General features: G+C 57.3%; 3 protein-coding genes across 3 annotated transcripts; all 3 read right to left on the bottom strand.

The window, feature by feature from the left end:
• Window positions 1–2649: 2649 nt before the first annotated feature.
• Window positions 2650–12322, bottom strand: LOC135978430 (maestro heat-like repeat-containing protein family member 1). The gene is made up of 15 exons (XM_065579378.1): window positions 10873–12322; window positions 10627–10753; window positions 10126–10220; window positions 9741–9890; window positions 8901–9055; window positions 7454–7610; window positions 7198–7364; window positions 6380–6511; window positions 6121–6235; window positions 5621–5776; window positions 5255–5437; window positions 4745–4897; window positions 3765–3899; window positions 3421–3490; window positions 2650–2709 (listed from the first exon to the last, which is right to left on the bottom strand). The coding sequence occupies exons 1-15, from the start codon at window positions 11185–11187 to the stop codon at window positions 2690–2692; spliced, it is 2130 nt and encodes a 709-aa protein (XP_065435450.1). The 5' UTR covers window positions 11188–12322; the 3' UTR covers window positions 2650–2689.
• On the bottom strand, window positions 11468–21268 carry LOC135978429 (maestro heat-like repeat-containing protein family member 1). The gene is made up of 13 exons (XM_065579377.1): window positions 20901–21268; window positions 18610–18760; window positions 18348–18403; window positions 17480–17621; window positions 16964–17013; window positions 16517–16624; window positions 16248–16364; window positions 15915–16040; window positions 15007–15153; window positions 13699–13818; window positions 12933–13012; window positions 12309–12447; window positions 11468–11569 (listed from the first exon to the last, which is right to left on the bottom strand). The coding sequence occupies exons 1-13, from the start codon at window positions 21075–21077 to the stop codon at window positions 11468–11470; spliced, it is 1515 nt and encodes a 504-aa protein (XP_065435449.1). The 5' UTR covers window positions 21078–21268.
• On the bottom strand, window positions 21222–26037 carry LOC135978428 (maestro heat-like repeat-containing protein family member 1). Its single transcript, XM_065579376.1, has 8 exons — window positions 25867–26037; window positions 24484–24566; window positions 23309–23389; window positions 22818–22884; window positions 22568–22681; window positions 21965–22038; window positions 21544–21666; window positions 21222–21308 (listed from the first exon to the last, which is right to left on the bottom strand). Exons 3-8 carry the CDS (start codon window positions 23366–23368, stop codon window positions 21222–21224), a joined length of 525 nt encoding a protein of 174 aa, XP_065435448.1. The 5' UTR covers window positions 23369–23389; window positions 24484–24566; window positions 25867–26037.
• Window positions 26038–26512: the final 475 nt, after the last annotated feature.

The following is a 26512-nucleotide window of genomic DNA, read 5'->3' as shown; positions in this document are numbered from 1 at the left end:
TCTGCTGAAGAGCAGATTCGATACGAGCTGTGGCTTCACTCTTCTCTTCCCTGAGCTCTCCTACTGAGAGGTGAACAAGAGAAGTTTGTTCTTGCTTTGAGTCCAATAGCTTGGTGCATTGTTCAAGGATCTCCTATATAAAGATGCTACTTATCATCTGTCTACATCTTTATAAGGCCCCCATCAGTGCAGTATTTGAGTGCCTGTTTCCGCCCAAGTTGCATAACCTCCCTGCCTGTTTACACAACAAGGACCTCTATCACTGTCTTTAATGTTGAGAAGGTAAGAGTTTGATTTCAGGTTTTGGATGAGGACAAAATGGAGCCTTGATTACATGCCAGGCGTCTGCTCGTGGAGGTGAGGCTGAACATGATGATGATGTTTTTTGGATTTGCAGCGTTCGCCTCTGCAGCAGGTTGCCCAGCTCTACTGTCCAAGAGAGGAAGCTCATCCTGGGCTCATGTAATTTTGATCCCGCCCCCTCTTGATAGGGCTGCCTGCCAGAGGTGAATTCTCACTGAGCGATACCCTCCGGGCAGCCTGCATGTAGCTCAGAGGTTCTGGGGAAGATTTGTTGAGGGGCCAGACAAGGCCAAGCCTGACTGCTGCTGCTTGGCAGGCCACTAGCCTTTTCTCCTGAGCCTTGGTTCCCGGAGGGTATACGTGGCAGCCCTCTGTGCCCTTGGCCACTAATCTCTTGTTTTTCTGTTAGGCTCCATCCAGAGAGAACGGATTGCAGAGGGAAAACTCGAGAGGTTCTGGACTCCTGGGACCTGAATCTTAATGTTTCTCCACCATAGGCAGGTCGGGGAAATACCCTTGTCTCCCGGGTTCCCTATTTAGTTCCCTAATAAGTCACTGGTGATCAGTGTGTGTCCCTAACAGCCCAATTCAAGAGCTGGAGCTTCCATCCTCTTCCCCTCAGTGGAGGAGGAGAAGACGGAAAAGTCCTAGACATACAAAAAGGGCGCCCTAGAGGTGAGTGAGTCTGACCACCCGTTCATTCTGTATGGTGCAAACTGAGCTCGAAAACCTTGCTTGGTTGGCAGGTGTATGAGTGAGGCCTGTGGAGCCAAATAAAAGGCTCCTGCCCTAGAGATCAGAGCTCGGGTAGATCTTGGTGAGAAAGAGACCCCTCCCTTCTGGAACTCTGCAAGGCAGTAACCTGGGTACCCTCCTGCTTTCTCACAGGTCTCTGCAAGTGCTCTCTTCCCTATATGGGGACATCCACTGGCAGCCTGCCCATTACTCCTGCGGTGGCTCCCTCTGCTGGACTGTTTCAGCATTGCATCCTGACCCAAGTTTGGTCTGAGCATCTTCAGTGAGTATGCGCCCATCTAGGCTACGTCAGCTGCTGTTTTACACCCCACCTTCCATAGGCTTCCCTCATCCACACAGCAGCGTGGTCCAGCCCATATGATCAGCCTGCCTGTGTGAGCAGAGCATCTAAGTAGCTAGACCTGCGGGAAGAACTATGCCAGAATTTCTCTCCGCCTGAATCTTTGTCTGCAAAGAAGGAAATGGATAACAAAACATGAGTTTGCAACATGCACTTATCTTTAAAAAGCAGCCAACTGCATTGGTTGTAAATAGGGAGGGTGTCAGGAAATGTGGGGAGAGGAGTTTACTGGAGTGAAGGAAATTCTGGCTGCAGCAGCCTTATTCCCCTCTTGCTCAGTGGATTGGGGCTGTGAGAAGTGACGCTGGGTCTGCTTGCGGCCTGCAGTTCAGCCTGCGACTCTACGCCACCCCCTGCCCACCCTTCTTGGGCTGACTGCAGCCTCTCCAGGTATTTAAGCACCAGGCCTAGGAGAGTCTGCTCAGCACCTGGCTGGGTTCTGCCTAGTGAGCAGCTGGCAGGGTCAGCCTCTGACAGAACGAATGCCCGTGATGCGGGGGAGGGGTTGGACTGCACACTCCAGCCCTGGGATGTGTTTCCGCAGCACCTGGCTCTGTTTCCTCAGCTCTGGTGCAGCCCTTTGGGGCATGATCAGCTGTTGAAGGCAGGGAGACTCAGAGGTAGAATTTCATATCCCCATAAGCATAGCTGGGGCTGGGGTGGGGTGGGGTGGTGTCAGCTGCTCCGTGCGTGCAGGGGCTCTTGGAGCTGCCACTTGCAGGGGGCAGGCAGCAATCCAGTCTGGGTTCTGCAGAGTTAGCACCAAATGAGGCTCAGAGGAACCCCCGGCCTCGCCCTTGGCTGGGGCTGCTCAGAGTCCCTGCCCGCGGCACCGCGGCTGGTGAGGGATTAGGGGGAAAAGTCTCCTCCAGCAGCCGGGTCTCCCATAGGAGGTGGTTTCCCTCCCTCTTGTGGAGTCCACCCCCTCTCTGCTTGCCACTGCCCCCTGCCTGCCAGGTACGACTCACTTCTGACTCCCAGACCCTGCTGACCAGCCATGGCTCCTGCCTGGGCCAGGATGGGAACACCCCACAGGGCAGGGAGTTTCAAACTATAGCCGCGGAGAAGATACCCCAGAACCAGCCCCAAGGGTTTTCTCCCTGCTCCTACGCTCTGCAGGTCACTCCAACTGGGTTCTGGCTCCCAGCCACCGTGCGATGTGGCTGCTGCCGCCCCCGACCCTAGAACCCTGCCCCGATTTCTCCCCGCCCCTCCTCCCAGCACAGCAATACCCCTCAGCCGTGACTCACAGCAGGGTGGGCGGTCCAAGCCTCCTGCTCTTCTCTGGCTTCAATTGTCCATCATGTATCCTAGGGGAGGCAGGCGGGCCTGGTTATTTAACAGCATGTAGGGCACCAGCCACCGCTTGGATTTCTGTCTTTCAAGGTGCCCCCCACCCCCAATCCATCCGGGCAGAGGAGGGGAAGGAGCTGAGTGGAGAGTCAGTCCCCAAGATTATTGGGATCATTTTGCCTTTGGCCTCGTGCCCCACAAAGGCCAGGAGAGGTGTTGTGCACACAAGCCCCACTGGGAGTTGGTGTGAAGCACAGTGTGGCAGAGCTGCTGCCCTGGCTCTTTGCCTGAATGGCTGGTGGTAGCTGGGGTGGGCAGGGCTGGGGCTTCCTGTGAATCTCTGCCCTCCCTGTACAGGCTGCAGGGGGACCTGGCTGGGGCCAGTGCCTGGTGCGGGGTGGGGTGCGGGGGAACCAGGGTGAGACCTTTGGGAGGCAGGATCTCTCCCTCAGGCCTGCTCCTGCTGCAGGTGCCGGGCTTGCCCAGGGCCAGGGCAGAGGAGACCCTCTGGCCGCAGAGCCCTCCCGCATCTGGCTGCAGGGAGTCTTGGTTCCCCTTTTGTCCCAGGGAGATGGGAAGGAGTGGATGGAGGGGGAGTTGGGTTTGGTTGTGTGTGGACAACGGAGGCCAGCCCCTCCCCCCTGTTAGGAGTGTGCATGTGGTGCTGGGCCCCGGACTCATGGGGCAGGGAGGGATAATAGGAAGAAGAGCTCCAGCTCTTTTCTTACCTATCAGCTGCTGGGCAGCTGCTGCTCTCAGGGCAGCCTTCTTGCTCAGTCTCCCTGGGCAGTCCTGGAGCTGGGAAGCCAAGAACCCAGTTAGTCCCAAGCCACACATCCTCCCCAGGCTGAGGGGAGCTGCCTGGTAGGGAGGTGAGGAACCCCTGGCTGTCAGAGCCCTCTCCCCCTTGATTCCTCCCATGGGACAGAGATGACTTGTACAGGAGCCATCCTCAAGGGTGGGGGATGGGGCTGAGTCAGTGAGGGGGCTCCCTGGAGCAGGAAAGCTCCCTGTGTGCTTAGGTCCTCCCAGCCCCCTGTCCTGCAGGGCCCACACCCCAGAGCTCACTCACCAGGATCCTGCAGGCTTCGCTCAGGAAGGCAGGGATGGCAGGGGCCGCCCCCTCGGCTAGCTGGCTCCGCACGAGCGTACGCAGGGGCTGGTAGCTGAGGAAGGGTGCGCACTGCAGCAATGCCACCCTGCACGCCTGCCAGAGAGGGCGAGAAGGAAACTGGTTGAGTCCCTGAGCGCAACGGGCTGCTAACTCGCAGGCTCTGTGTGGCTTGGGGGGACTCCGCTGTGCCGGAGCAGCAAGGAGCCACCTCTTTGCAGAACCTCCTCTGGCCTGACGGTTGTTCCCCAGGCCCCCACAACCCCCATCTCCAGCTTGGCTGGGTTGTGGGGAGCCAGGCCCGAGTGCTGGTGCTGGGGAGGTACACTCCTGGAACAGGGAAGGGGCCATTCCCTGTGGGTCCCCGGTGGGCGGTTAACAGCACTTCCCAGTGACCAATGTACTTGGCCTCCCCTCAATCCCAGGCACTATCGGGGGCTGCTACTCGGCTGGGGCGGGGGTGGTGGTGGGATTGCTGCAGGAGGCTGGTCATTCCCAGACAGGAGCTAGCACACAAGTGAGGGCAGGGCAGCAGCAATGGAGACTCAATCGGCCTCAGCGACCTGCCCTTCCCTGTGGCCCTGCTTGGGTTAGGTCACTTGCTAGGGGCCAGAGATAGACCTGGACCTGGCCACTAAACAGGGCAGGCTGTAAAATGGAGCCACAGCCGTGGAGAGGCTGGCTGGGCAGGGAGGCTGGAGGTGCCTGTGGGGAATGGAGGAGGAGAAGGAAACCCCACAGATCTACCCCACAGCTACACTCTGAGGGCTGGCAGAGCTCTGTGTGGGGTGGAGGAGGGCTGGATTAGTGGGGGGTCCTGGGTGCCACAGGGCAGCACTGAGGAGATCTGGGGCTTGGAGGGGGGAGTTTGCACCTCCCTTGCCATGTTGTTAGAATGCCCCCAGCCACCCCTGCCCCTATGAGCCCTCAGCTGCACTCACCTGGGCCACCTGGGGGTCCCCGTCCTGTAGGTGGATGAGCAGCGTCCCCATGCTCTTCTCCACCTCAGCCCCAAAGAGGGATGACTTCTTGGAAACAAATTTGCTGAGGTGGCCAAAGAGCTCCATGGAGGCCCGCCTCAGGCCGCTGGTCTCCTGCAGACAGGGGGCGCAGGGTGGTTAGAGGGGACAGGCTCAGGCCCTCACATGCTTTGGGAATCAGCCTGGCAGCTGCGGAGCCCGGAGAGGTTTCAGCTAGTTCAAACGACAGGACAATTCTCTGCAAACTCCCCTCTTTCCTGCTGGGCCCCAGGGCTGCTGAACAATTGTGGGCCCAGGGCCCAAGAATGATTGTATCCCTGCCTTCCCTAGCAGAGGAGCTGAGCTGCCCCACAAATCCAGAAATGTGCCTGCATCGGACACTGAGCCCCCTCCACGGGAAGGCAGGTCCTGAGCACCTTCCCCTGTGGGGTGCCCTATAGCGCCATGGGGCCTGCCCTGCTTGGTACTTACATCCTCAAAGAACGTTCTCGCCTGCAGGGCCAGTGGGACGGCGACGTGAGCCTTCAGAGGCGCCTTGGGGTCCCGCAGCATCCAGCAGAGCCCTTCCATGGCTTCCAGAACGGTGCGGGGGTCGCAGCATTCGCACACGGCGCGGACAAAGCTCTCCAGGATCTTGCCTCGCTTTTTCCTGACCTGCAGAGAAGGGGTTGGACGCCGCTCGGTGAGCAACGCTCTGTCAGCCTGAGTGTAAGCAGAGTCCGGGCAAGTCAGCCTACAGCCTAGTCTGCTCCATAGGAGCCACAGGCTGGGGAGAAGGGGAACCAGGCGCTTCCTACCCAGCCCTCTCTGCCTAGTCTCCTGCCATTCCAGACCCACCTTGTCCGGGAACTCGGTCACTGCGTTCCTGAGGCCGTGCAGCGCTCTGCCTCGAACGTGGATGTTGCTGTCTTCTGTCCGCTGCAGCATGGCCTTCACAACCTGCTTCCAGATCACCTTGGGCTCATTCTCCATCAGCAGGGGGCTGCCGAGGAACTAAAGGGACCGAAAGGAGCTGTCAGAGAGGGCTGGGCGAGGCCAGGAGGAGCAAGGGGAAGGGAGTATGATCAGGGGCCAGGAGGTGACATAGATCCGTACCGACTGCTGTTCACGAGGGGCTGGCTTCAGCTGAGCTTAACAGAAGTGACATGTGCAGGGCAGAACGCTCCCTCTGCTTCCAGTGGGGTGCTCCCAAATCCCTCCACAGAGCCCCCAGCAGAGGGATTAATTTACAAGCAATACACCACCGGGACCATCTCTCATTGGCTGACCAGCTATTGGCCCCCTGTTCCATCAGCTTCTGGGCCTGGCTAACCCTCCCCCCGGTCTTCCAGGCTCACCTCTGCGAACAGGGCGGTGCAGGCCATGCGTTCACCCTCCTGGCTGGCCTGGAGGCTGGGAAGAAGAAGCTTTGGGATGCTCTTCAGGGCCAGGTTTGGGTGGGTCACTATGGCCCTGGGGGAGAACAAGAGTTCGTGTTGACGTGTGCATGACAACCCTGCACATGCCGGAATCCGGCCCGGTCCCGGCCACCCCCTCCCATCTCTGCCCCACTGGGCTCCAGAGCGAGAACGTGACTCCTCCAGCCTCTGTCCTCACCTGCTAAGGAGAGTGAACCCCTCAGGCTGGGCCTCCTCCAGCAGCTGCCAGCCTCGCTCCTGGTCCATTAGCTCCACAGCTGGCTGACTGCCCCTGAGGCGCAGCACCCGCGCCAGGGCCTGCACGGCCATGCTGGGAAGAGAAGGAGGCAGGAGATGGTGATGCAGGGATTCCTGCTCTCTGGGCGGGGTGGGGGCGGGCAGGACTCCCTTGCTGCAGCACTGAACGGATCAGGGTGAGCCTAGAAGCTGCCCCACTTCTGCCTTTGGTTCTCCCCCCGCAACTGTGGGGGCAGGGGGGAGTGTCTGCAGATGTGACCTTCGCTCTCCTCCAAAGATGTGAAAATTGCCCCTCCCCGCCCCGCCCAGGAAACTGACCCTGGGGAGAAAAGGACATGCAGTGCCCCCCTGAATGCCCTGCTGCCCTGAGCCCTGCCCCCCAGGGCCCACTGCCGAAAAGGGGTGAAGTGGCTCAGTGACAGGCCGGGCCTGTCCCAAAGCCTTCAAAGTAGACAGTAAATAGAGACAGCAGCCAGCTCTGCCCTGCTCCCCAGCTCTGCTCCCCCTCCCCCCGCCCCCAGCTCAGCTCCCTCATCACCCTGCTGAGCTGCCCACTCTGAGGAGCTCTCTGGCTCCCTGAGTATCCGGGGGCAGTTCTGCCCGCTCCTAAGCACGAGAAGCCTGGCTGATCTGAACCCTCGGTCCCCCGAAGGTGTTGGGGGTCCCTGGACAATGAAGGTCCAAGAAGGAAGCTTCCCCCTCCTAGGGGCTAGCCCAGACACTGCGTGGGTGCTGGGATCCATTGGCCCCACACATTACCTGCGTGGACTGGTGTCACTGGGCAAGTCCTGCTGGGCTCCCGAGAGGTGCCGTGCCGGGGGGCAGGCGATGGCGAGGAAGCAAGAGGCGAACAGGTCGTCCTCGCGTCCCTCCAGCGTGTCCGCTTGCCCCAAGGCCCCGATCAGCTCCCACAGGCCGCATGTGGTCTGGAAGGGAAAAGATACAGTCAGAAGACCGTGGCCCTGCGCAGAATGCAGCCGGGAAAGAGGGCTGAATGCCAGCGATGGGAACTTACCGCCGGGGGCAGCCGGGCTGGCTGGGGGCAGCTCCTGTCCTGGGTCTGCCCACGGTTAGCCCGGCCTTTCTCTGGGCTGTCGTCCAGCAGGATGTGCAATACCTCCCTGGTCAGCATGGGGTCTGCACCTAGGAATCTCCAGATGGCCTTGGCGGGGCTGTGACGGACAGAGGGACGGCAGGTAAGGAATTCACACAGAGGACGGGACCAGTTGGTACACACCAGGGATGATGCCCTCCGAGGGGTGACGGGCCAGAAGCAGCAGGTTGAGCCTGCTGGTGGGTGACCTCAAGGCCCTTCAGGCACTGTCCAGTCCTAAGGGGTTCATACCCTCCTGCCCGGGCACTGCCAGGGGGCGCTGTGTCACAGAAAGGGATGGGTGGACGTGGCCAGACTCACTTCTCCCAGCTTGGGGGCCCCCTCCCTCCCTTGCTGCCTTCTCCTGATGGGAACCAGAAGGGCTGGGGTTAGAGCCCCCATGGGGGAAAGCAGTGACTCTGGGCTCAGGGGTGGGGTCTGGTGTGAGGAGGTGCCCACCCTTGGGAGGGGTTAGGGCTAGGTGCTGGGCTGGATCTCCTGAACTGGGGGGGGGGGGCACAGAGTGGGAGCTGTGGCCAAGGAGAGCAGGAGCTCCTTCCCCATGGGGCAGAGTGTGGGGGTTTCAGGAGGAACAAGGCTCCAGTTCTGGCCACGCCATGGCTCTGGGGTGCGGGGTTTGGAGAAGGCTGTAAAATGGGCTCTGTGCTTGTTGGTTCTGGGCAGGATGCAGGGAAGGCGCTGCTGGCCCAGGGGAACCTGGCAGGCTGGTGAATCGGAGAAGACCAGGCTCTAGGGGTGGGATGAGACGTCTAAAAGCGTGCGGTGATGGGGAAGATACCAGGCTGGGATTCCAGGGGGGAGAGGGCATTTCCCAGCTGCAGGGAGGGGGTGCCCCTGCGGGGACATGCTCAGTGTAGGGGCGTCTGTGGGGGCAATGCAGTTAGATTGGCCCCTCTCCTGCCTCAGCCTGGAGGGATGCCCTGCCGGGAGTGGGGGGCCATGCTGACAGAGGAGGTGACCCTGCTCACATGGGATCTCTCCTGGTCTGTGTAGTGATGGGGGGGAGTGGGGGCTGGAAGACTGTTCTGGCCTCCAGCCAGCCAAGCCATTGCACAGCCGAACCGGGATGGGGTGGACTGGTTAGCAGTGCACAGAACGAAGTGGGGGAGGGTGACAGCTGTGTTTGGAATAGCTCAGCTGGGGGAGCCCTGAGCCGGGGTTCCCAGAGCACACGGAGCCCTCCAAGGGACAGGGAGGCTATGCCGGGGCAGGGCTGTTCCCTGGGGGCCTGTGTGCAAGGGGAGGGTCTGTGCTGCATGTAACCGTGGTGCTGTGGAGTGATCCCATTAAGGGGGGGCTTGGAGGCCGGAGTGGGGTGTTCTATCCTTTCCCTGGGGCTGGCGCTCACCGTTTGTAAGGCCAGGGCATCTTCAGGAGGATGCTGACCGCGGCCTTGGTGTGTTGTCTGGCCAGTAGGTGGAGAATGTCTCTCGTCCCCTCACTCAGCCGCCCCCCCCGGGGTGGGCTCAGTGTGTAGGAAAGAGCCGCCTGGAGATCCTGCACCTGCGGAGGCAAAGCAGGGGCTGAGACCCTACCCCCGCTGTGGGTGGGTGGCAGGCAAGGGCCAGGAGGAACTGGGCAGGCTCAGAAACAAGGCAGTGGTCACATGGCCCGGCGGAGGCCATGGATAAACTCTCCTAGCGAGTGACTGAGCCGAGGGGGGTTCTGGGTTCGGTACCTTGAAACCCCCACCCGTGATCCAGCACCGTAGAACTAAGGGTCCCAATCCCGCTGCCCAGTGACACCCCACCCCCCGGATATCCCGGCTGTACCTCCCCTTGTGACAACATGCCTGGGCTGCTTCAGCACCAGAGTGGGGTCTAAGCGTCTGGGATGCATTTCCATCCTGTACGTCAATCCATGCCCACTGGGCAAAGAGTCAGTGGACACGGGGGACCCCACCGCAGGCTCTGTTCCTCCAGCTGGGGGATGGGTCTGGAGATAGGGCACATTTCCCAGGGAGTGAGCTGGGCAAGCCAGACTCCTGGGATCAAAGCCTGAAAACCATTACAGGGCCGTGCCCAGCGGCCCCCTTGCAGACAGGGCATGGATGGGTCCCATTGATCAATGATGGTGAGAAGGGATGTCTCCCCTCCACATCCTCCCTCGTGCCCCAGGAATTCTAGGCACGGGGCAAGATGGAGCTGCCCGAGATGTCAGCATGGTGCCTCCAATGCCCAGCCATTACTTGGCCCTGCAGCTCTGATTCTTGCTCTCTCAGCACCGCCTCCATGACGCTCGCCAGCTGGTCTGCACACTCCTCCTTCTCCAGCAGGCCCAACAGCAGGGTGAAGCTGAAGGGCATGAGGTCACTCGACTGCAGGTGCTTCGCGATGAGCTGCAGGGAAAGGCACAGGCCGAGTGTGAGCAGCGAGCCCCGGCCCGGGGAGGTGGGTTTGCTCTTCGGGGAATGGGGACAGAGGCACTGGCAGCCTTTGCCCAGGGCTATGTGAGTGGGCACTGGAGCCCATACCCAGGAATTTCCATCTGCCGGCTCCTCATCGAGGGAAGGAGCCAATAACCCCCCTTTCCCATGTGTGTGTCTGTCTCTCCAGCCACAGTCTTTTACTCACCATAGCAACATGGACAGGGTTCTCTCTGCAGCTGGCATCCTTCTGCGTCTTGCTCAGCACGCTCACCACTGCCCCTGTCTTGGTGTACACGACAGCTGCACAAGAAACCAGCAGTGCTCAGGCAGAGCTCTCAGGGCCGGATTCTTCCCCCTCCCCTTCGAGCCAGATCAGAGGTGCCAAAGAGCCAGACTCCAGCCGCAGCTGGGAACGACCAGCTAGAGTGAGCTCTCAGCTGGCTTCTGGGCCAACTGCCCACTCTTCACCCTGATGTAGAAGGTGTGTTGGGGCTGGGGTGGGATCAGGGGAGGTCCCAGATGGTCCCAGGCACCTGGTGAAGGGCAGATGCCAGGTCAGCCCGGGAGGTACCAACCCACTTCTGCTCTGTGTCCCTCTGGTCAGGGCTGCGATGAAGGCGCCATGTTCTCTCTGCAGCCCTGCTCGCTAGGTAATGGCCGGGGCTGTGAAGGCTGAGAAGTGGCGACTGCTTCCGCTCTATCTTACCTTTGCAAGGCGTGAAGAGCCAGTAGAGAGCCTGAGATGCCCAGTATCTGGTGGCCTCCTGAGCATCGAAGGCCTGGCTTGTCAGCAGCCCGGCCATGTAGCCCTGCTCTACCATGGGTTTCAGGTCCTAATGGGCCACCAAACAGAAATTGAGGGCATAGGTCGGGACGAGCCCAGCTCTGTCTGTATTCCCCCCACTTCCCGTGAGTGCTGGGGGGGGGGGGCAGCAGGATCTGCGCTGCTTACCTCGGTGATGGCTTTGAAGCGGTAGAACATGAAGAGCCGGGCGCTGGCTCTCACAGCTCGGCTCCTCTCCTGGGCCCGGGGAGAGCAGATCCATGGCTGCAAGTGCTGGGGAGCAGGGAGAAAGTCCTGTGAGCGGCAGCAATGCCGGGGCGACCTCCAGAACCTGCTTCCCGCCCCAGCAGGGAGAGGACATGGAGCATTTAACCTCTTCTCCTCCCCTTCTGGACACTGGAACTCAGCGCTCCTCTCCTGTCTGGGGGGGCGTTGGCACAGGTCTGAGGGTCTTGGGCTCAGCGCTTTGAGGATTCTCCCCATTGATCCTGTAGGGTCTCGGGGCTGTTTCCTTCAGGGGAACAGGGGCTCCAGGCCAAATGTAGGAGGCCAAAGTGACACCCTGGAGCAGGACTAGGATTGTCTTGCTGGATCCCAGGGTTGGGTGTATGCCCCAGGGGGACTGGCTAGTTCATCGCAGCTGGGAGGCCTGCTCAGCCCCCTCGGGATCAACTGGAGCCTTCCCTCTTGTGGTTCTGGTAGAACCTGACCAGCCGGCCCATCCCCAGATGGCCAGTGCGAATGGGCCCCTCCCCCCTCCCTATCATACCAGAAAGAGATGCAGTAGCGTGGTGCGGGTCAGGTGCTGCTCCAGGAATGTCTGCAGCACAAGATCCAGGCCCTCCCAGGGCAGTTCTTGGAGAGACTGGAGCAGAGAGAAGCAGGGAAGTAAATAACAAGGGAGGTGGGGTGCACGAGGCAGGGGGACGAGTGAATCCCCCCGTCTGGAGCCAGGTGCTGTTGGTATTCGGGGTCCCTTTACCCAGGTGATACTGATCCCCCTGCACATAGACATAGGTCTCACCTGGACCACGGGCTGCCCTTCCCCAAAGAATCCTTCCTCCCACCTGGGCTCCCCAACACATGTACTGAGCTGGGCTCTGGAGGGAAGGCCTCCTCCCTCCCGCTCTGGAGGGGCCCCAGCTGCCCCCCAACACCCCGCTGGCTCCCCAAGGGCTGAGCTGTTCATCCCGCTCCAGCCAATCTCTGTTTCTGTGGCAGGGCGAGTCATGGCCTGGCCGTGTGGCTGTCCCGAATCTATGCTTTGCTCCCTCTGCACCAAATGCTATTTAACGCTCTGGGCCAGAGCCTCAGCTGGTGTAAACGGGGGTAGCTTCTAGCTCCCTGGACCAAGAATCCAGGGTAATTCTATACAGTCTCACAGACACTCACCTCTACAGCTGTTCTCCCTGCCAACCCCACTGCAGAGTTAACTGCGTAGCCACTTGTCACCAGCCCTTTGGAAAATAAACCAAGGGGCTGGATTCGGCTGGACACGCAGCTCTCTGCATCGGGCCAGGGTCCAGCTACTCAGCAGGGGGGTGGCTGAGTTTCCCAGCCAAGGAGGCAGGTGGAAGCTGCAGCTTTGTCCATGCCTCACTAACCTCTGCCCGGAGAGCGGAGCTTTTTGCCACCTCAGTCCCTCTCAGCTTCGCCAGGGCTGGGCGCTGAATCATGGCGCTGGCGATACAAGTCCCGATGGTCTCAGCCTCCTGTTCCTTAGACAGGCGAGGCTCAAATTTCCTGAGTGGAAGGAACGGAGCAGACGGGGCCATTAGACCGGAGACAGGTCCTGGCATGAGTCAGGTTGAGTTTGATGGCTCGAGGGACAGCTCCCTCCCTTAGCAGCAGAGCTCCAGGGGGCATCTCCAGCAGAGCCACCGCCTAGGGAATGGTCCTGTCTGGAGATGCCTTTGCCCCCTGGGCCCGGCAGGGGCTCTGCTGGGGAAGCTGCTCTCCGGGGCTGATCCTGGGCCCTGCTCTGCGGCTGCACCCATTCACAGCACTTCATGCTGACGGGAGGGGCTCCCTCTTACCAGGCAAGACGCAGAGATGGGGGCTGGATAAAGAGACCCGGAGCCCGAGGAGGATATGGCTCGTTACTGAGCCACCAGGGAGAAATATCCTCCGGTTCTTATTGCAGCTCCTCCCTCCCCCACTTCCTCTCCCTCCATCTGCCCCTCCCTGGCTGCTGGGCTCTGCAGCTGAGTCAGGCCCCATGGACGTACCCTATGTATGAGATGGCCAGCAGGGCATGCTGGTGATCGGGGCTCTGCAGCCGGGCCCGGTCCTTGCCTCTGAGCATCTCCTGCAGCACAAAGCAGAGAGTCAAAGGCAAAAGAATTTGGGGGAGCCCGGTTCCTCAGCAAGACGTGGAATCTCCAAATGTAGTTTGACGCCCCCACCGACCCTCAGCCCCAGCGTGCAGTGCACTGGGGCACGGAGCTGGGAAGATGGCCTGGGAGCGGCCATGTGGCCAGAATGCAGGAGACATTCACCAGAGCCCCTATTTCGCCATTCCTGACGGCACATCTGGAAACTTCAGCATCTGCCACGGAGCAGGGAAGGGGGATCTGGGCAGAGGCGATTTTGTGACGGGGAGCATTAGAGTCCTGAACAGCTGAGGTCAAATATTTTCCTGCAAACCAAGGGAGGGCTGCGCCTGTTAACTCCTCAGGATCATGTCCCGGAGTGAAAACCCTTGGAGTTAATCCCCAGGGCGCTTTCTGGCTGCCAGGCAGATCTCTGAGAAGTGGGATGGGGAATGGTCCCAGGTGTAAGCAGCATGAATCCGCTAATGGAAAATAGTGTCATTTAATTCCTTGGGCTGGAATCGCACCAGAAGAATCTGGCATCAGCACTGGGTTTGCAGTGCACAATGTAGAACCCTGGGCACCGGGTCGCAAACACAGCACATGGCCTTTAAACGCCAGAGACTGTGGCACGTGCATCTGCCCTAGGGACCCCTCCCAGGACCCAAGCGTGCTCACTCACCAGCAGGGGGGACAGCACGGTGTATGTGTCCTGGCTCACCAAGGGAATCCTGCTCACTTGGGTGACAGCTTCACCCACCAGCGCGAGGCTTCTCAGAAAAGCAGATCTCACCAGTGGGTCCTGGGCTCACAGGCAGGAGGGGGAGAGAACAATGAGGAAACAGCCACAGGCAATAGAGAGCTGAGACACAAGGCTACAGGGCGAGTCTCTACAAGGGAGCTGCTGTCCTAGGCGGGATTGCCCTCATGCCCTAAGGGAAAGGACCTGGCTTGCCGAGTGGAACATCTTTGCATTCCCTAGGGCTGTGGGTCTCCAACTATTTTTACTGATGACCCTTTCACACAGCAAGCCTCTGGGTGTGACCCCCCTAATAAATTAAACACCCTCTCTAATATATTTAACACCATTATAAGTGCTGGAGGCAAGTGGGGTTTGGGGTGGAGGTTAACAACTCGCGACCCCCCCATGTAATGACCTCGTGACCCCCGGAGGGGTCCCGACCCCCAGTTTGAGAACCCCTGGCCTAGGGGAATATCTCTGGAGATGAATACAAGGAATGGGCTGATTCCCAGAGGTGCTGAGCACTTTCAGTTCCCAGAGCTGTCAGTGGGCCCTGGGGCTGCTCAGCTCCCCTGACAATCAGGTCGTAATTGGCCGATCTGGGACAGGAATCTGCTGCTCTCTGCAGTTGGCTGGGCTCTCCCTACCAAGGCATCCGTTCTCCAAAGAGAACATTTAGTTAAACCAAAGTAGCATCCCCTCTCCTTTTCTCTGGGACGCGCATAGGGGCATTGTAACCAGCGTAGGACTGAACGTTGGCCTCAAACCTCCGATGGCAAGAAAACAACCTAGAGTTATCTCAAAAATCCCCCTTCAGCACCAGAGCCTGTCAACCGGGCTAGGGGCCTGAATCCCCCTGTGCGCCTTTTGTGTCCAGCTACACCATTGACGGCAGTGTGTGGGGAAAAAGGCCCTAAATCTTTATCTTCTGATCCGTGAGTGCAGCACAAGCCTAGAGGTACCAAACAGGGTACAGTCGTCTCTGGGACAATAGCACCAAGTGATGCTCAGTTACACTCTAACAAGGCCCAGATAGGAGTCCTTCCATTAGCTTCCACGGGCCTGGAATCAGAGAAGCTAATTGAGATGGGGCAGTCACAGAGAATGGTGCTGTTCCCATGTCTCCTGTCCCTCCTGGGGCAAAGGGCCAGCCCTCTGAGCTGAGTTTATGCAAAGACATAGCTCTGTGCTGCTGTGCATAGCCCAGGTAGGTGCTGTGTGGGCGGACAAGGGAGGGCTCTGACTTACGTGTGGGCTCAGAAAATAATGTTGTCGCATGGGAGCCAGGATATTGAAGCCTATGGTCTCTAGGATGAGGTCCGTGGGGCCTGAGTGGACCACGTGCCCATAGGTGAGGAGCAGGAGGCTTCTCAGCTGCTCGATGGAAGCTGGCTCCTGAGAATTGCAAAGGAAAGAGTGAGGAGAAGGGATGGCCTCCAGCTGCTCCTAACTTACAAATGGGGCCAGGGGAGGATTTTTCACCCAGCCGGCTTAGCAACCAAAGGCTACTCTGCTGAGCTGAATTTCCTGGACTCCAAGGCCCTTCCAGGCTCCCCAGGATTGGGTGGTTGAGGTGACCCGGCAGCCGAAGGGGACGCACTAGCAGCTGCTTTAATTCAGCCTAGCTCCAGAGATGTCACTGGCACTACAGTGGATTGCACTGGCCCAGAGAGTTACTGGGAAGGTGGTGGTGGTGGTGCAGGGGAAGGGGGGATGCAGGTTAATGTCAGACATGCCAGCCCTGGTGAGTCTGCCAGGAAGGTCTGTGAAATAGCTCAGTTCAGGGGAAGACCAAGGGTCTCTTCTGCTAGAAATGTGTCAGCGGGAGCTGATGGCTTGGCAGTGTCTTTTGGGCCCTCTCTGAGCCTTGTTTATGGGGCTGCATGGAGCATGTCTGAGCTCCCCAGGAGATATCCTGGAGAGCTTAGACAACAGGACCCACCTTCCCCCCTGGATCCACCCCATTGTGCTGTGATTGCAACTCCACGGAGGAGTAAGGAAAGGGCTCCCTGCACGGAGGCTGAGCCACTGCTTGGAAATTCAGCTCTTCGCTGAACAGGCTTCTGGGAAGCAGGGTCCTCCCTGGCAGGTCCCTTTACCTGCAAAGGCTGGTGAAGGGATGGATGAAAGAACAGAGATGCTAGGTGGGACCGTACCTCCAGAGAGCCACCGGCAGAAGGCTGGAGCTGCACCCTGCTGACAAACTCTTCCCAGTGCTCCAGGATGGCGAAAATCTCGTCTAGCTGTTGCCTGGCACACAGCCCAAGCGCTCGGGCGAATCCCTGAGAGACAGAAAGATGGAGGTTGGGAATGCTGAGCAACAAGCCAAGGGGCCAAGATGGGCTCTCAAAGTCATTGCCATGGGCATGGGTATAAGGAAGATCTTTTCAATCCACTGGACCTTGTCCAAGGCAGAACATACACATGTAGCATCAGGGGATTGACAAAGAATGAGGGATCACTTGACAGTGGAGGAGCAAAGACCTCACCTCTCTTTCCTCTTCTTCTCGGAAATCAACCATCTCCACCAGAAGCCATAGCTGGGGCTTGATGCTCTCTGCTGGAAAAAACATCATCACGGTGCCCCAGCACTTGTAGAGAAAGCTCTGTGAAAGAGACACCATCATGCGGGATGCATTGGGGCATGCACAGAGCCCACTGGGTATAGTTGTCTGTTTCACTGACCCCAAGCTGCCCCTGGTTAGCGACTGCTGTTCTGAACTAGGCACTGAACCCCAATTCCTTCCAGGTCACTGACCTTGTCACCGGGCCGCTTATCACCGTAGGCCAGCTGGCGCCTGATACTAGCGATGAAACAACCCAGCCAGGTGTGGTCCGAGATGAAAAAGAGAAGGTCTTCCAGGAACTGCCAGGGAAAGAAGAGCCAGTTAGAACCGAGAGGGGCCAAGAAACTGGTCCTTTCAATAGCTCCAGCCAGGAACCCACCACAGCTGGGAGGGGAGGGGAAGAGGGAGCGTGCACTGTCACCCCCTACGTATCTCCTAATGCTTGTGAATCCTTGTGAGCTGCCCCTGGTGCTTCTCCAATTGCATCTGCTGGACTCAGCCGCTTCCTCTGTCCCACAATGTAGTGCTGCTGAGGGGCCTCTTAATCCTGCCTCAGCGTGGGCGGGGGGGGGGGGGGGGGGCCTGGACTAGATGACCTCTTGAGTTCCTTTCCAGCCCTCCATTTCTCTGACCCTTACCTGCAGCAGCTGCTGCTCCCACTCCCTCTGGCAGAAGCAGGTCTTGTGATCTGGAAGAGATGGGCAGGTCAGTTTCCTTTGTGTTTAGACCCTTCTACTGAGGAGCAGCCTTCAACTTGGCTCTTGTTTGGCAGGGGGTGGGGAGGAGCTGCCGACTCACGGGCCCCGAGGGGACCCATGGCTCTTTGCAAATTGCTGATGGACAACAATGCTCCTCAAACCCAAACCCCTTGATGTGAAATACCCAGGAGTTCTGCTTGCCAAGATCCTTCCCTAAGGTGTGAGATGTCGAATGAAGGTTAGATACGGTCCTGGAAAGGATCCTTCCTGTCTAGGCATGGGGGGCTGGGCTAGATGAACCAAGGGATATGATCCTGACGTGATCCTCTCGGATTCCAAGGTCACAGCATCATATTATACTGGATTCAGAGGGAGGCCCTGGCCTCTCCCTCTCTGAGCCCAGCATCACGGTGTCCCCTCCCTTTGCTCCTGCAAGGGGAGACACTCCCTCCTCACCTTCCACGTAGAGGAGCATTTCCGTCTTGTAGTTATTCCAGAACCGGCCCGACCCGGCCTGGAACATGCTCATCAGCTCGAAGAGGAGGAACATGGCTGCCCTTCTGACCTGCACCGTCATAAACGAAGACGCACCGAGCATCTGGCGGACAAAGAGGCAGAGGTGGCTGTACCCCTCCCTTGCGAGGCAGTGTGAGAAGGGAGCTCCCTACAGGTGCAGGGGGAGAGCTCAGTGATGGAGGGAAGGAGACAGCAGGGAGGTGGAGCTGACAACCAGGACAGGATTGAGATGGATATTTCAGGTGATCAGGGGCACTCCATGGACCAGCTATTGGCTCCTTCCATCCTCTCACTCCTGGGCTGGCTCTAGCTCAGATGAAGGGAGACAGGATTATCCAGAGGCCGTCAGGCAGCTGCTGGGTCAGATCCTTGGCCTAGGTTAGAGCAGCACAAGGGGAGCTTGAAGCAGCCCGAAAGAGGCAGCTGGGCCATAAAGGGAATCCCCAGCTGCCCCTTGGTAAGGGAGGATGCTGGAGGCCAGAGGGCAGGAGGGGGCCTGCACAACAGTCCCTAAGGGCTCATTCCAGCTGGCTTCTATTGGAGCCGTCCAAGGGCTGCACTAACTGGTGCTGGGGGACCCGGTCCAGCCCCAGGATCAGGGGAGCCAGGAAGGTGGCTGGCTCAGAGAGCTCGCTGGTTCTGTTAAATGCCGAGAGGCGCTGGGTCGATGTGCAATGAACGCGAGGAATGTGACGAGCCAGCTCCTCTGGGGGCTGCGGGGAGAAGAGCCACCACACACTGCATGCCAGCTCTGGGAGCGGCTCCTTCCCACTGAGCATAAGGAACCTCCTGGCTGCGGGTTACTCACCAGCAGCCGAGCCAGCAGCTCCTGGGGTAGAGTGGACTTGGGGCTTGACCGACACCCTGTGAACAGAAAGGGGGGGCATCCCATCAGGCTCTGGAGGGATCTTTTGCATTCGTCTCTGAGCTCTGCCTGCGCCCTTGACGGCTGGCTGTGTCCTTGCAGTGAGCCAGAACCAGAGCCAAGAGCTGATCCCCACCCCACCTGGGGGCAGACGCCTCTCGCTACAGAAGGACTAAGAGCGGGTGGATAAAATACTGGGACTCACCTCTGTTCGCCTTGCCGCACCTCCTGGCCAAGGGCAGCCTGCCTTCCTCCTGCATCCTCTTTACCACCCCGACCGAGGTCTGCAGGAGGAGAGGCAGGGCTGGCCCATGGGCTGCTGGGCTCAGTTGAAGGAGCAGCCCAGGCCATAAAACCTGCAGAGCAGAGAAAAGCCATCTCAGTAGGGAAATATCCTCTTCCTGCACCAGCTCTCTCTTTCCTACACTAGACCGGACCCCTGGCCTCGCCACCGCCAGCCAGACCTCTCTACCCAGCCTGAACCATGCAGCGATTCCCACTCCCTCCCCCTTCACACCTATCAGTGTCTGCCTCCAGCACCAAATCAAGTGACACATGACTGACCCCCCGCCTTTTGTTGAGTGTAGCATCGTCATTGACAGCACAGTATTTCCTAACTCCAGTCCCACTGGGAAAGGCTGTGTTCTCACGGCAGGAACGCAATACACCAGCTTGATAAATAAAGAGGAGACTAGGAAACCCAATACTATCAAGTGAAACCATGACAGGCGCTCAGGGAGGTTTGAGCTCTGACCTTCACATCCCCACACAGACCTGCGCCACTTGAAGCACAGACGCAATTGCTGTCTGCTGTGTGGACAAGAGGGGGATTTAACACACACTGTGCCAGAGGGTTACACAACTCTTTGCTAGACAGTATAGAAGAGTGGAGATCAGGAATCCCCGGGGGTCTATCCCCACCTGTAGTAACTAAAGCACGTATATTGGGCATGCTCAATCTGAAAGACAGTGTAGCTGAGTGCACAATACTTGGGTCTGCCTTATTAGAAATGTGACTTCTAGTCTCAGCTCTGCCTGAAGTGACCGTTGTAGATAAATCTCTGATAATTTTCATATCACTTTACATTGTGCCTCTTCATATAACCTTGTGGTGGGTCTACCTACGTGTGACCTCTGTTTTCATGGGACTTTGTATCAAAGCCTCATTTAGAAACTTTGCATTGCCCTTGGTAGAATATTATAGCCCCTAAGGATAGAATAAGATAGAAGAAAAATTTCTTTTTGCTAGCAGTAGAACAAGAGCTCTCCCCCCCCCACTCTTAATCAATTGCCCTGTTGAATGAATGAGGTGTGAATGAGCAAGGCATGGAAGGCAGCACCTCCAGACAGCCTCAACTGTTGGAGAGGGGCTGGGAGCCAGACCCAAGAACAATAAAAAGTGTCAAGTGGGCTCATTAAAGACAAGCAGACATACCAACGGCCTCGGGGGTTAGAAGCAAGCACCTTCTTTTGGAAACACCCTCTTTGCAGCATTGGGACAACACTCAAAAGAAAGCAGCACAAAGGACCAATGGACACAGACACAGAGTTTGAATCTGGTATAGATTTGCATAAGAGGAAAGCTGCTATAAAAGTGAGGTGTCTTCCAGAGGACTCCGGGTCTCGTCTTGTCAACATGGGAGCATCGATCCGGATCGGCAGAAGCCCGGCTCCACCCCCTCCCCCATCTAACTCACCTGGCCAGTGAAGTTAAGTGGAGCAACTAATTGGTAACAACAAGACGGAGTGTATTTGTGTGTGTGTGTGAGTGTAAGTGTAATATATTATATGCATATAATACAGTGTTAATGAATACATGTATTACTAATAAATGTGGCGTTTAGTCTTATTCCCCCTGAAAAGATCCTGTGCAGTACTTTAAGTACAACATCGTGCGCAACCTCGCTGTTATTTTGTTCAGTGTGGGAAGGGGGCTGGCTAATACTTGACTGCTTAGGCTTGCGTTCTGACGCCTGGGTCAGTAATCAGGTCTGTGCAGTGTGTGGAAACCTAAGCAATAGTCAGCAGAGATGAGATTTGGATGTAGTGTCTCCCAGCTCAGTGGACTCTCCTGTAGGCACCAGGGTAGTGTGGGTGAGAGGCAGGAACTCCTGGGCTAGGGTTGGCTTTTGCAAAACAAGAATGTGATGGGCTGTATAGACCCCAGCCTGTAACAGCCAGGGAAAAGTTAACAGAAGGACCAATGAAGAGGGACTGAGCTATGGAAGCTGCAGAACCAGCATGACTGACCACAGGGGATACTCGAGCGGAAGAGCCCCTGTGACACCAAACGCTGGCGTGCAGGGGCACTCAGCCGGTGAGTGTTCCCTGGTCCAAAGACCCAGGTCTGGCTCGGATCCGGGGTCCATTTTAACCAACCCCATGATGTTCTGGAGCGGGGAGGCTCAGATAAATAAGTCTGGTTGGGGCCTGTCTCATTGAAAAGCTCAGACCCAGAGAGGCCTGTGTCCAATGGAGAGGGGCAGGGTCACTTACATTGGCCATTCTGGGGGAGTCAGCCAGGGACTGCAGGGTGCTGGAGCAGAGCTGGCGGACCTCGAGCTCCATAGTGCGCCTCCCATCTGCTTCCTCCTGATGGTGAGAAGTAAGGGAGACACCAGGGAGATTTAGATTCGGTGGAGAGCTTCGTGGCACGGTAACTCTAGTGGGCATGGCAGGGGGTGAAAATGGGGCTTGAAGAGAAAAGGCGCAACCCTGGCTGTGACTGTGCCATAACCAGCCCAGGGTCTGTGTGGAGCCAGTTCTAGGCTCCACCCCTCTGCCTGGTGAAAACCAGATCCATCATGGCTTAGTCTCCTAAGATGGATGATCACAGTGAGGCGAGAGAAGGAGGAAGCCAGGGGTCCTGCCCTCCCTGTGCGAGGGACAGAGCCCGGACGGCAACTGGGAGAGGGATCAGAGAGAATGGGCTGGGAGGAAAAAACACTGTCTTCTATTTGTCATCATCTTCCATCAGTAGACGGAGGGTGCCGTCCCCAGTTCCATCTGCTTCCCAAGTCCTATTTGCTGCCCATCGCCTGCCCATCCCCATCTGCAGCTGCCCCCCTTCCCTATCCCTTGACCCCATGTTCTGCCCTGTTCACGGACTCCTGTCACCAAGGTCTCTGCAGATTCTTACCATGCTGTCGAGGGTCAGAGTGCACTGACGCACCAAGAAGTCAATTAAGGGTCTTGAGGCAGATTTCTCCAAGAGCCCATGCGCCCCCATTGTCCTTATAAAATAAGCAAGGGCTTCTCTGACCTGCCAGAGAGAAACAGAAATGATTTGCACACAGTTTGGAGGGACCTTGTCCCCTCCCAGTCCCCTCCCAGTCCAGGCTGGGATCCTTTCTCAGCGGGGGGTTTGGTGAAATACTGCTAGGCAGCCCAGAGATGACAATGCAGCCGGAGCCCTGCAGGGATTCTCTCCCGCACCTTCTGCCCTACACTATGGAGCACTGATGGGTCATGTGTTTCGATGCACAGGGTCCCGGCAGCCTCTGCACTGGCAGGCAGACATTCACTAGCTTTGGCCGCGTTGGCCATGGTTCCAGACTCACCCGTATGCTTGTGCTCTGCAGGAGTGGCCCCAGGGCTATGAACAGCTTCTCGGTATTGTGCGTCATTTCGGAAACTGTAAGAGACACAGACACACGGCTCGGCAGGGTTGATGTTAAACTGCGGTGTGCAGGGACCTGAGATCTCAGGAACCTTAGAGCAACCTCAATGTCCCTACATGACCCTCCTGGCAGGTTACCCCCATGGGTAACCAGCTGCATCTGCCCACGCTTGCAGTTCCAGCAGTGACTGTCCTCTCATTGCCGCAGCATCGGCTGAGGGGCTGCAGGCAGAGGCGTAGCGAGCGCTCTCCGTACCCTCCGACCGGAGGGGGCCCCGCAAGGAAGGGGGCCCCTAAAAGTGGCAAAATAAATACCACATTCCAGTTTCTGCATTGTAAGGGGCTCCGCCCGGACATATGTTCGGAGGGGGCCACCGTTCGGAGGGGGCCACGTTCTTTGTTGCTACGGCCCTGGCTGCAGGACTTGGATTATCTACTGCAGACAGGTATAAATGACCCCAATGAGGCCCAGTGCTAAGCGCTGCTAATTGCACAAGAGGCCATAAGACATCAAAAGACAAGGCCTCGCTGTGGGGTCACTTACTGTTGGATTGGACTATCCGGTCCAGAATGAAGAGACTGGCACAGGTCTCCTCTTCCTCGTCCTTGTTCAGCCTCCTGAACAGGAACACAAGCAGCTCCACCAGGAACAAGCGAGCTGCAGGAAGAGGAGTGAATCAGACTGGGGTGAGTGAAACATAAAGGGGAAGGGAATATAGTTCTATGCCTGGGCTCTGAAATTCCGCAGGCTCTGGGAAATCTGCTTCTCTGGGAAAGGTGAATGGGTTTCTTACCCAGATGGATCAGAGAGTCCAGGGCCTCTCTCCGCTCCTCCAGGGCCTCTCTGGGGAGATGACACACCTAGGGGAAGAAAGCAACACCAGCAAAGGCAAACTAGACCAAGTGTCTCTCAGGCCCAGCCCTCGGATGGCAGAGTGAAGGGGTGAGGGTGGAGAGGCAGATTCTAATTCCCATCTAAAGAACAGGCCAGCAAGCTGGATCAGTCTATGAGTGACGCCGAGGCTTCGGGGGCCATGGCTCATGTAGAAGCAGAGTTTGACGGGTCAGGAACCGAAGATGTGGAGCGTTTGAACAAGGTGCGGGATGCTGATGTTCCCGGTCAAAGGGGGTGGGGTGAGTGGGAGGAAAAGAAACCAAAGGAGAGTTCTCTAGGATCCATCCCCCAATGGGAACAGGATGAGGCAGGGACAGCTCTTCCCACAGCCTACCCAGTTTAAGCCAACAGGCCCCGGGATTTTGCCTGAGTGATACCAGCATCTCTTACCATGGAGTGGAGTGCTGGGAAGAGGGTGCCAATGTCCTTCCTCAGGGCAGCCTCATCCATGTCCCTCACGCAAGCAAGGCCCTGTGCAAGAGAAAAGATGCAGGGCATGACGTGTCAGGCAGACAAGCCCCAATGTGTAGAGTCTCCATCAGCAGCTGGGTTACCACTACCAGCTGGTGCCGGACTCTCCCTTCTCTGGGGGGGGCATTTGACCCCTTGGTTTGCACTAGCCTAGTATCACTTAGGGTTGGTTCAACAGGATAGTTGTACCGGGCGCCAGCTGGGGTGGTGTGTGCTGAGAGGATGGCAGGGTTGGCGGGGCGCGGTTTGGAAGAGCGGGGCCTGCCCTGATTACTTATCACTACTGATGTTATGGCAGCGCCCAGAGGCTCCAGTCAGGATCAGGCCCTGTTGCACTGGGTGCAGCACAACGCAGACAGAGACAATGTCTGTCCTGAAGGGCTGAGAGTCTAGAGACCCACGCAGACAGGTCAGGGATGGGGAGACAGCATCCAAGGGCTCCTCCCTGCCCCCGTGCTGGGCTGAGGAAACCACGCGGGAGCTTGGAAGGGAGAGCTTAATGTCCCTTCATGCGGCCTTATCAGGGGCCAAGGATCTGGCCCATTGTCTCTGCCTGCTCACCTCCTACAATGGTCACTTCCAGAGTGTACCAGGGATGTACACTCCTGCTTTCTGGCCTTGGGCCAGCCACTTCCCCTCCCGGAGCCTTGCTCTCCACAGGTATAGCTGGGCTAACAGCTAACCCTGCCCCGGGCCCAGGGAGAGGTGAGTGCGCTGGACACTCTGGGGAGAGGTGAAGCTCAGGATTATTTCTCTCCCTGGTTCCCTAATGCAGCCCATTGCTGACCAGCCAGCAAAGAAGAAAGAAAGCAGAGCCAGGTGCTGGGAATGGAGTCGCCTCTCTCCTTCCGTCTGCAACACCTGCCCTGGCAAGGGGGGAGTCAGAGCATGTTCTCTAGGGCCAGAGAATGGCAGTGAATCTGGGAGCAAGAGATGAGGAAAGGGGGTCAGAGCCTTAGAGGGTCAGTGTGTCGTGGGAAAGGCAGTAGGGGGTGGGAGTCCAGGCTGAGTTGGTGATGGAGGGAACCTTGTACCATCTGTGCCATGGGCACTTCCCCAGTGTGCTGTGGATTTCCCGCTCTCTCCTCACTCACGCTGGTCTTCCTTGGCGTTTCCTCCTCCTCGCTGATTGGGGCGAGCTGTCCCCTGGGTGACAAATAGGCCTTTCGCTTGGTGCCTAAAATGAACAGCAGGAAACTAAGGTTGCTCTTAAGCAAAGTAAGCAGCCATGGGATTAGAGGGAAGGTCCTCTCATGGACTGTAGCTGGTTAAAAGACAGGGTAAGAATACATTTTCGGTTTTCACAAGGAGGTAAATAGTGGGGTCCCCAAAGATCTGTACTGGGGCCTTTGCTGTTCAGGGGTAAAATAATGAGGTGGCAAAATAGCTGGATGATACAAAATTACTCACCATTGTTAAGTCCCAGGTAAACTGGAAAGAGTTACAAAGAGATCTCACTAAACTGGATGACTGGGCAACAAAATGGCAGATGAAATTCAGTGTCGATGAGTGCAAAGTAATGCACATTGGAAAACATAATCCCACATACAAAATGACGGGGTCTAAATTAGCTGTTACCACTCAAGAACGAGATCTTGGAGTCATTGTGGATAGCTCTCCGTAAACATCCACTCAATGTGCAGCGGCAGTCAAAAGAGCTAACAGAATGTTGGGAATCATTAGGAAAGGGATAGATAATAAGACCGATAATATCATAAAATGACTAGGGAAGTGTTATTTACCCCTTGACAGAACACATGAACCAGGGGTCAGCCAATGAAATTAATAGGCAGTGGATTTAAAACAAACAAAGGGAAGTATTTCTTCACACAATGCACAATCAACCTGTGGAACTCATTGCCAGGGGATGTTGTGAAGGCCAAAAGTATAATTGGGTTTAAAAAGAACTAGATAAATTCAAGGAGGATAGGTCCATTAATGGCTATTAGCCAAGATGGTCAGGGATGCAATCCCATGCTCTGGGTGTCCCTAAAGCTCTGATGGCCAGAAGTTGGAACTGGATGACAGGGGATGATGGATCCCTTGATAATTGCTCTGTTCTGTTCATTCCTCTGAAGCACCTGGCATTGGCCACTGTCAGAAGACAGGGTACCGGGCTAGATGGACCATTGGTCTGACCCAGCATGGCCATTCTTATATTCTTATGAAGAGCCACTGGGGAGCTGAGCTGGTAGAGGGAGCTGCCTGGTGGGTCAGTTCCCCCTTTACTGGCACCCAGGCTGCCCGGTGATGATTCCAGTGCTGCCCTGTGGCAGCAGGGCTTTAGCCCAGCGTGGGATGGCACGGAGGCTGGCGTGTAAGGTGGAGCAGAGGGCAGTGGCTTATGGGCATGTGCAGAGCAGGGCACAGAGCCTGGGTGGAGTCTCTTCTTGCCCTCTCAGCACTGGGGTTTGGCTGTCACTGTGGCTACTTTCCCCCGCTTTATTCCTGGCACTCAATACTGGGCATGGGCCTACCTGGATCAGGAGGTTCAGCACAGAAAGTGCTGCAGTGGCTGCCCGTTCCTGCAGCCAGGGTTTGTAGCGCCGGGTCTTGTTTTTGGGCCACCTTCTGCTCCTCTGTGTCTGTGGATACAGGCAGATGCTGGGTTAATTTCCCGCAATCATGGTCACTAATAGAATGCCCTGGGGGCGACAGGGACATACAACTGTGTGGGAACTGTCTGCACCTTATGGAACCCCTGGCGAGGGATTTCCACCAGTCACTGCCCAGACAGTGTCATGTTACTTAACATTGAGATCGGGCATTTCCTCTTCCAGTCCCTTTACAAACATTACCCACACCTTCCAGACCCCAGTGAAGATTGTCAGTCTTGTTAGCCCCATTATGAAGCTAGGAAAACTGAGGCACTGAATGATCCCGTGTGCACTGGGATGGAACTTCCTGATGGGACAGAAATAGACATGTGGTGATTTGTCACAGCGAAAGGCTGTTGACTCCTACCTGGGACAGAAGAGTCAGTGGGGCCTGGCTGGCTGGAGTCCAGATTTGTCCTGTCCGTTCGGAAAGGTGTCCATCCTGTAATTCAGAAGGGCAGTGGTGGGGTGAGGTGTCATGGGACTGATTCTATGTAAGGGCAATAGGAATCAGAGAGGAACTGGG

This window comes from Chrysemys picta, unplaced genomic scaffold (assembly GCF_011386835.1).
Source record: "Chrysemys picta bellii isolate R12L10 unplaced genomic scaffold, ASM1138683v2 scaf257, whole genome shotgun sequence".
Lineage (NCBI taxonomy): Eukaryota > Metazoa > Chordata > Testudines > Emydidae > Chrysemys > Chrysemys picta.
This window is presented reverse-complemented; position numbering and strand designations above follow the sequence as displayed.

Coding starts and splice junctions, on each gene's coding strand:
- LOC135978430 (XM_065579378.1), bottom strand. CDS start 11,187: ATGGGGAGAATCCTCAAAGCGCTGAGCCCAAGACCCTCAGACCTGTGC. Junction 10,754..10,872: donor GCTTCAAAGCCATCACCGAG/GTAAGCAGCGCA, acceptor GTGGCCCATTAG/GACCTGAAACCCATGGTAGA. Junction 9,056..9,740: donor AATCAGAGCTGCAGGGCCAA/GTAATGGCTGGG, acceptor TTGCCTCCGCAG/GTGCAGGATCTCCAGGCGGC.
- LOC135978429 (XM_065579377.1), bottom strand. CDS start 21,077: ATGCCCACTAGAGTTACCGTGCCACGAAGCTCTCCACCGAATCTAAAT. Junction 16,365..16,516: donor ATAAGCGGCCCGGTGACAAG/GTCAGTGACCTG, acceptor TCTCTTTCACAG/AGCTTTCTCTACAAGTGCTG. Junction 15,154..15,914: donor CTGCCGGTGGCTCTCTGGAG/GTACGGTCCCAC, acceptor TGCAATTCTCAG/GAGCCAGCTTCCATCGAGCA.
- LOC135978428 (XM_065579376.1), bottom strand. CDS start 23,368: ATGGATGAGGCTGCCCTGAGGAAGGACATTGGCACCCTCTTCCCAGCA. Junction 22,885..23,308: donor TCCCAGCACTCCACTCCATG/GTAAGAGATGCT, acceptor TTCTTCCCCTAG/GTGTGTCATCTCCCCAGAGA. Junction 22,682..22,817: donor GGACTCTCTGATCCATCTGG/GTAAGAAACCCA, acceptor CTCTTCCTGCAG/CTCGCTTGTTCCTGGTGGAG.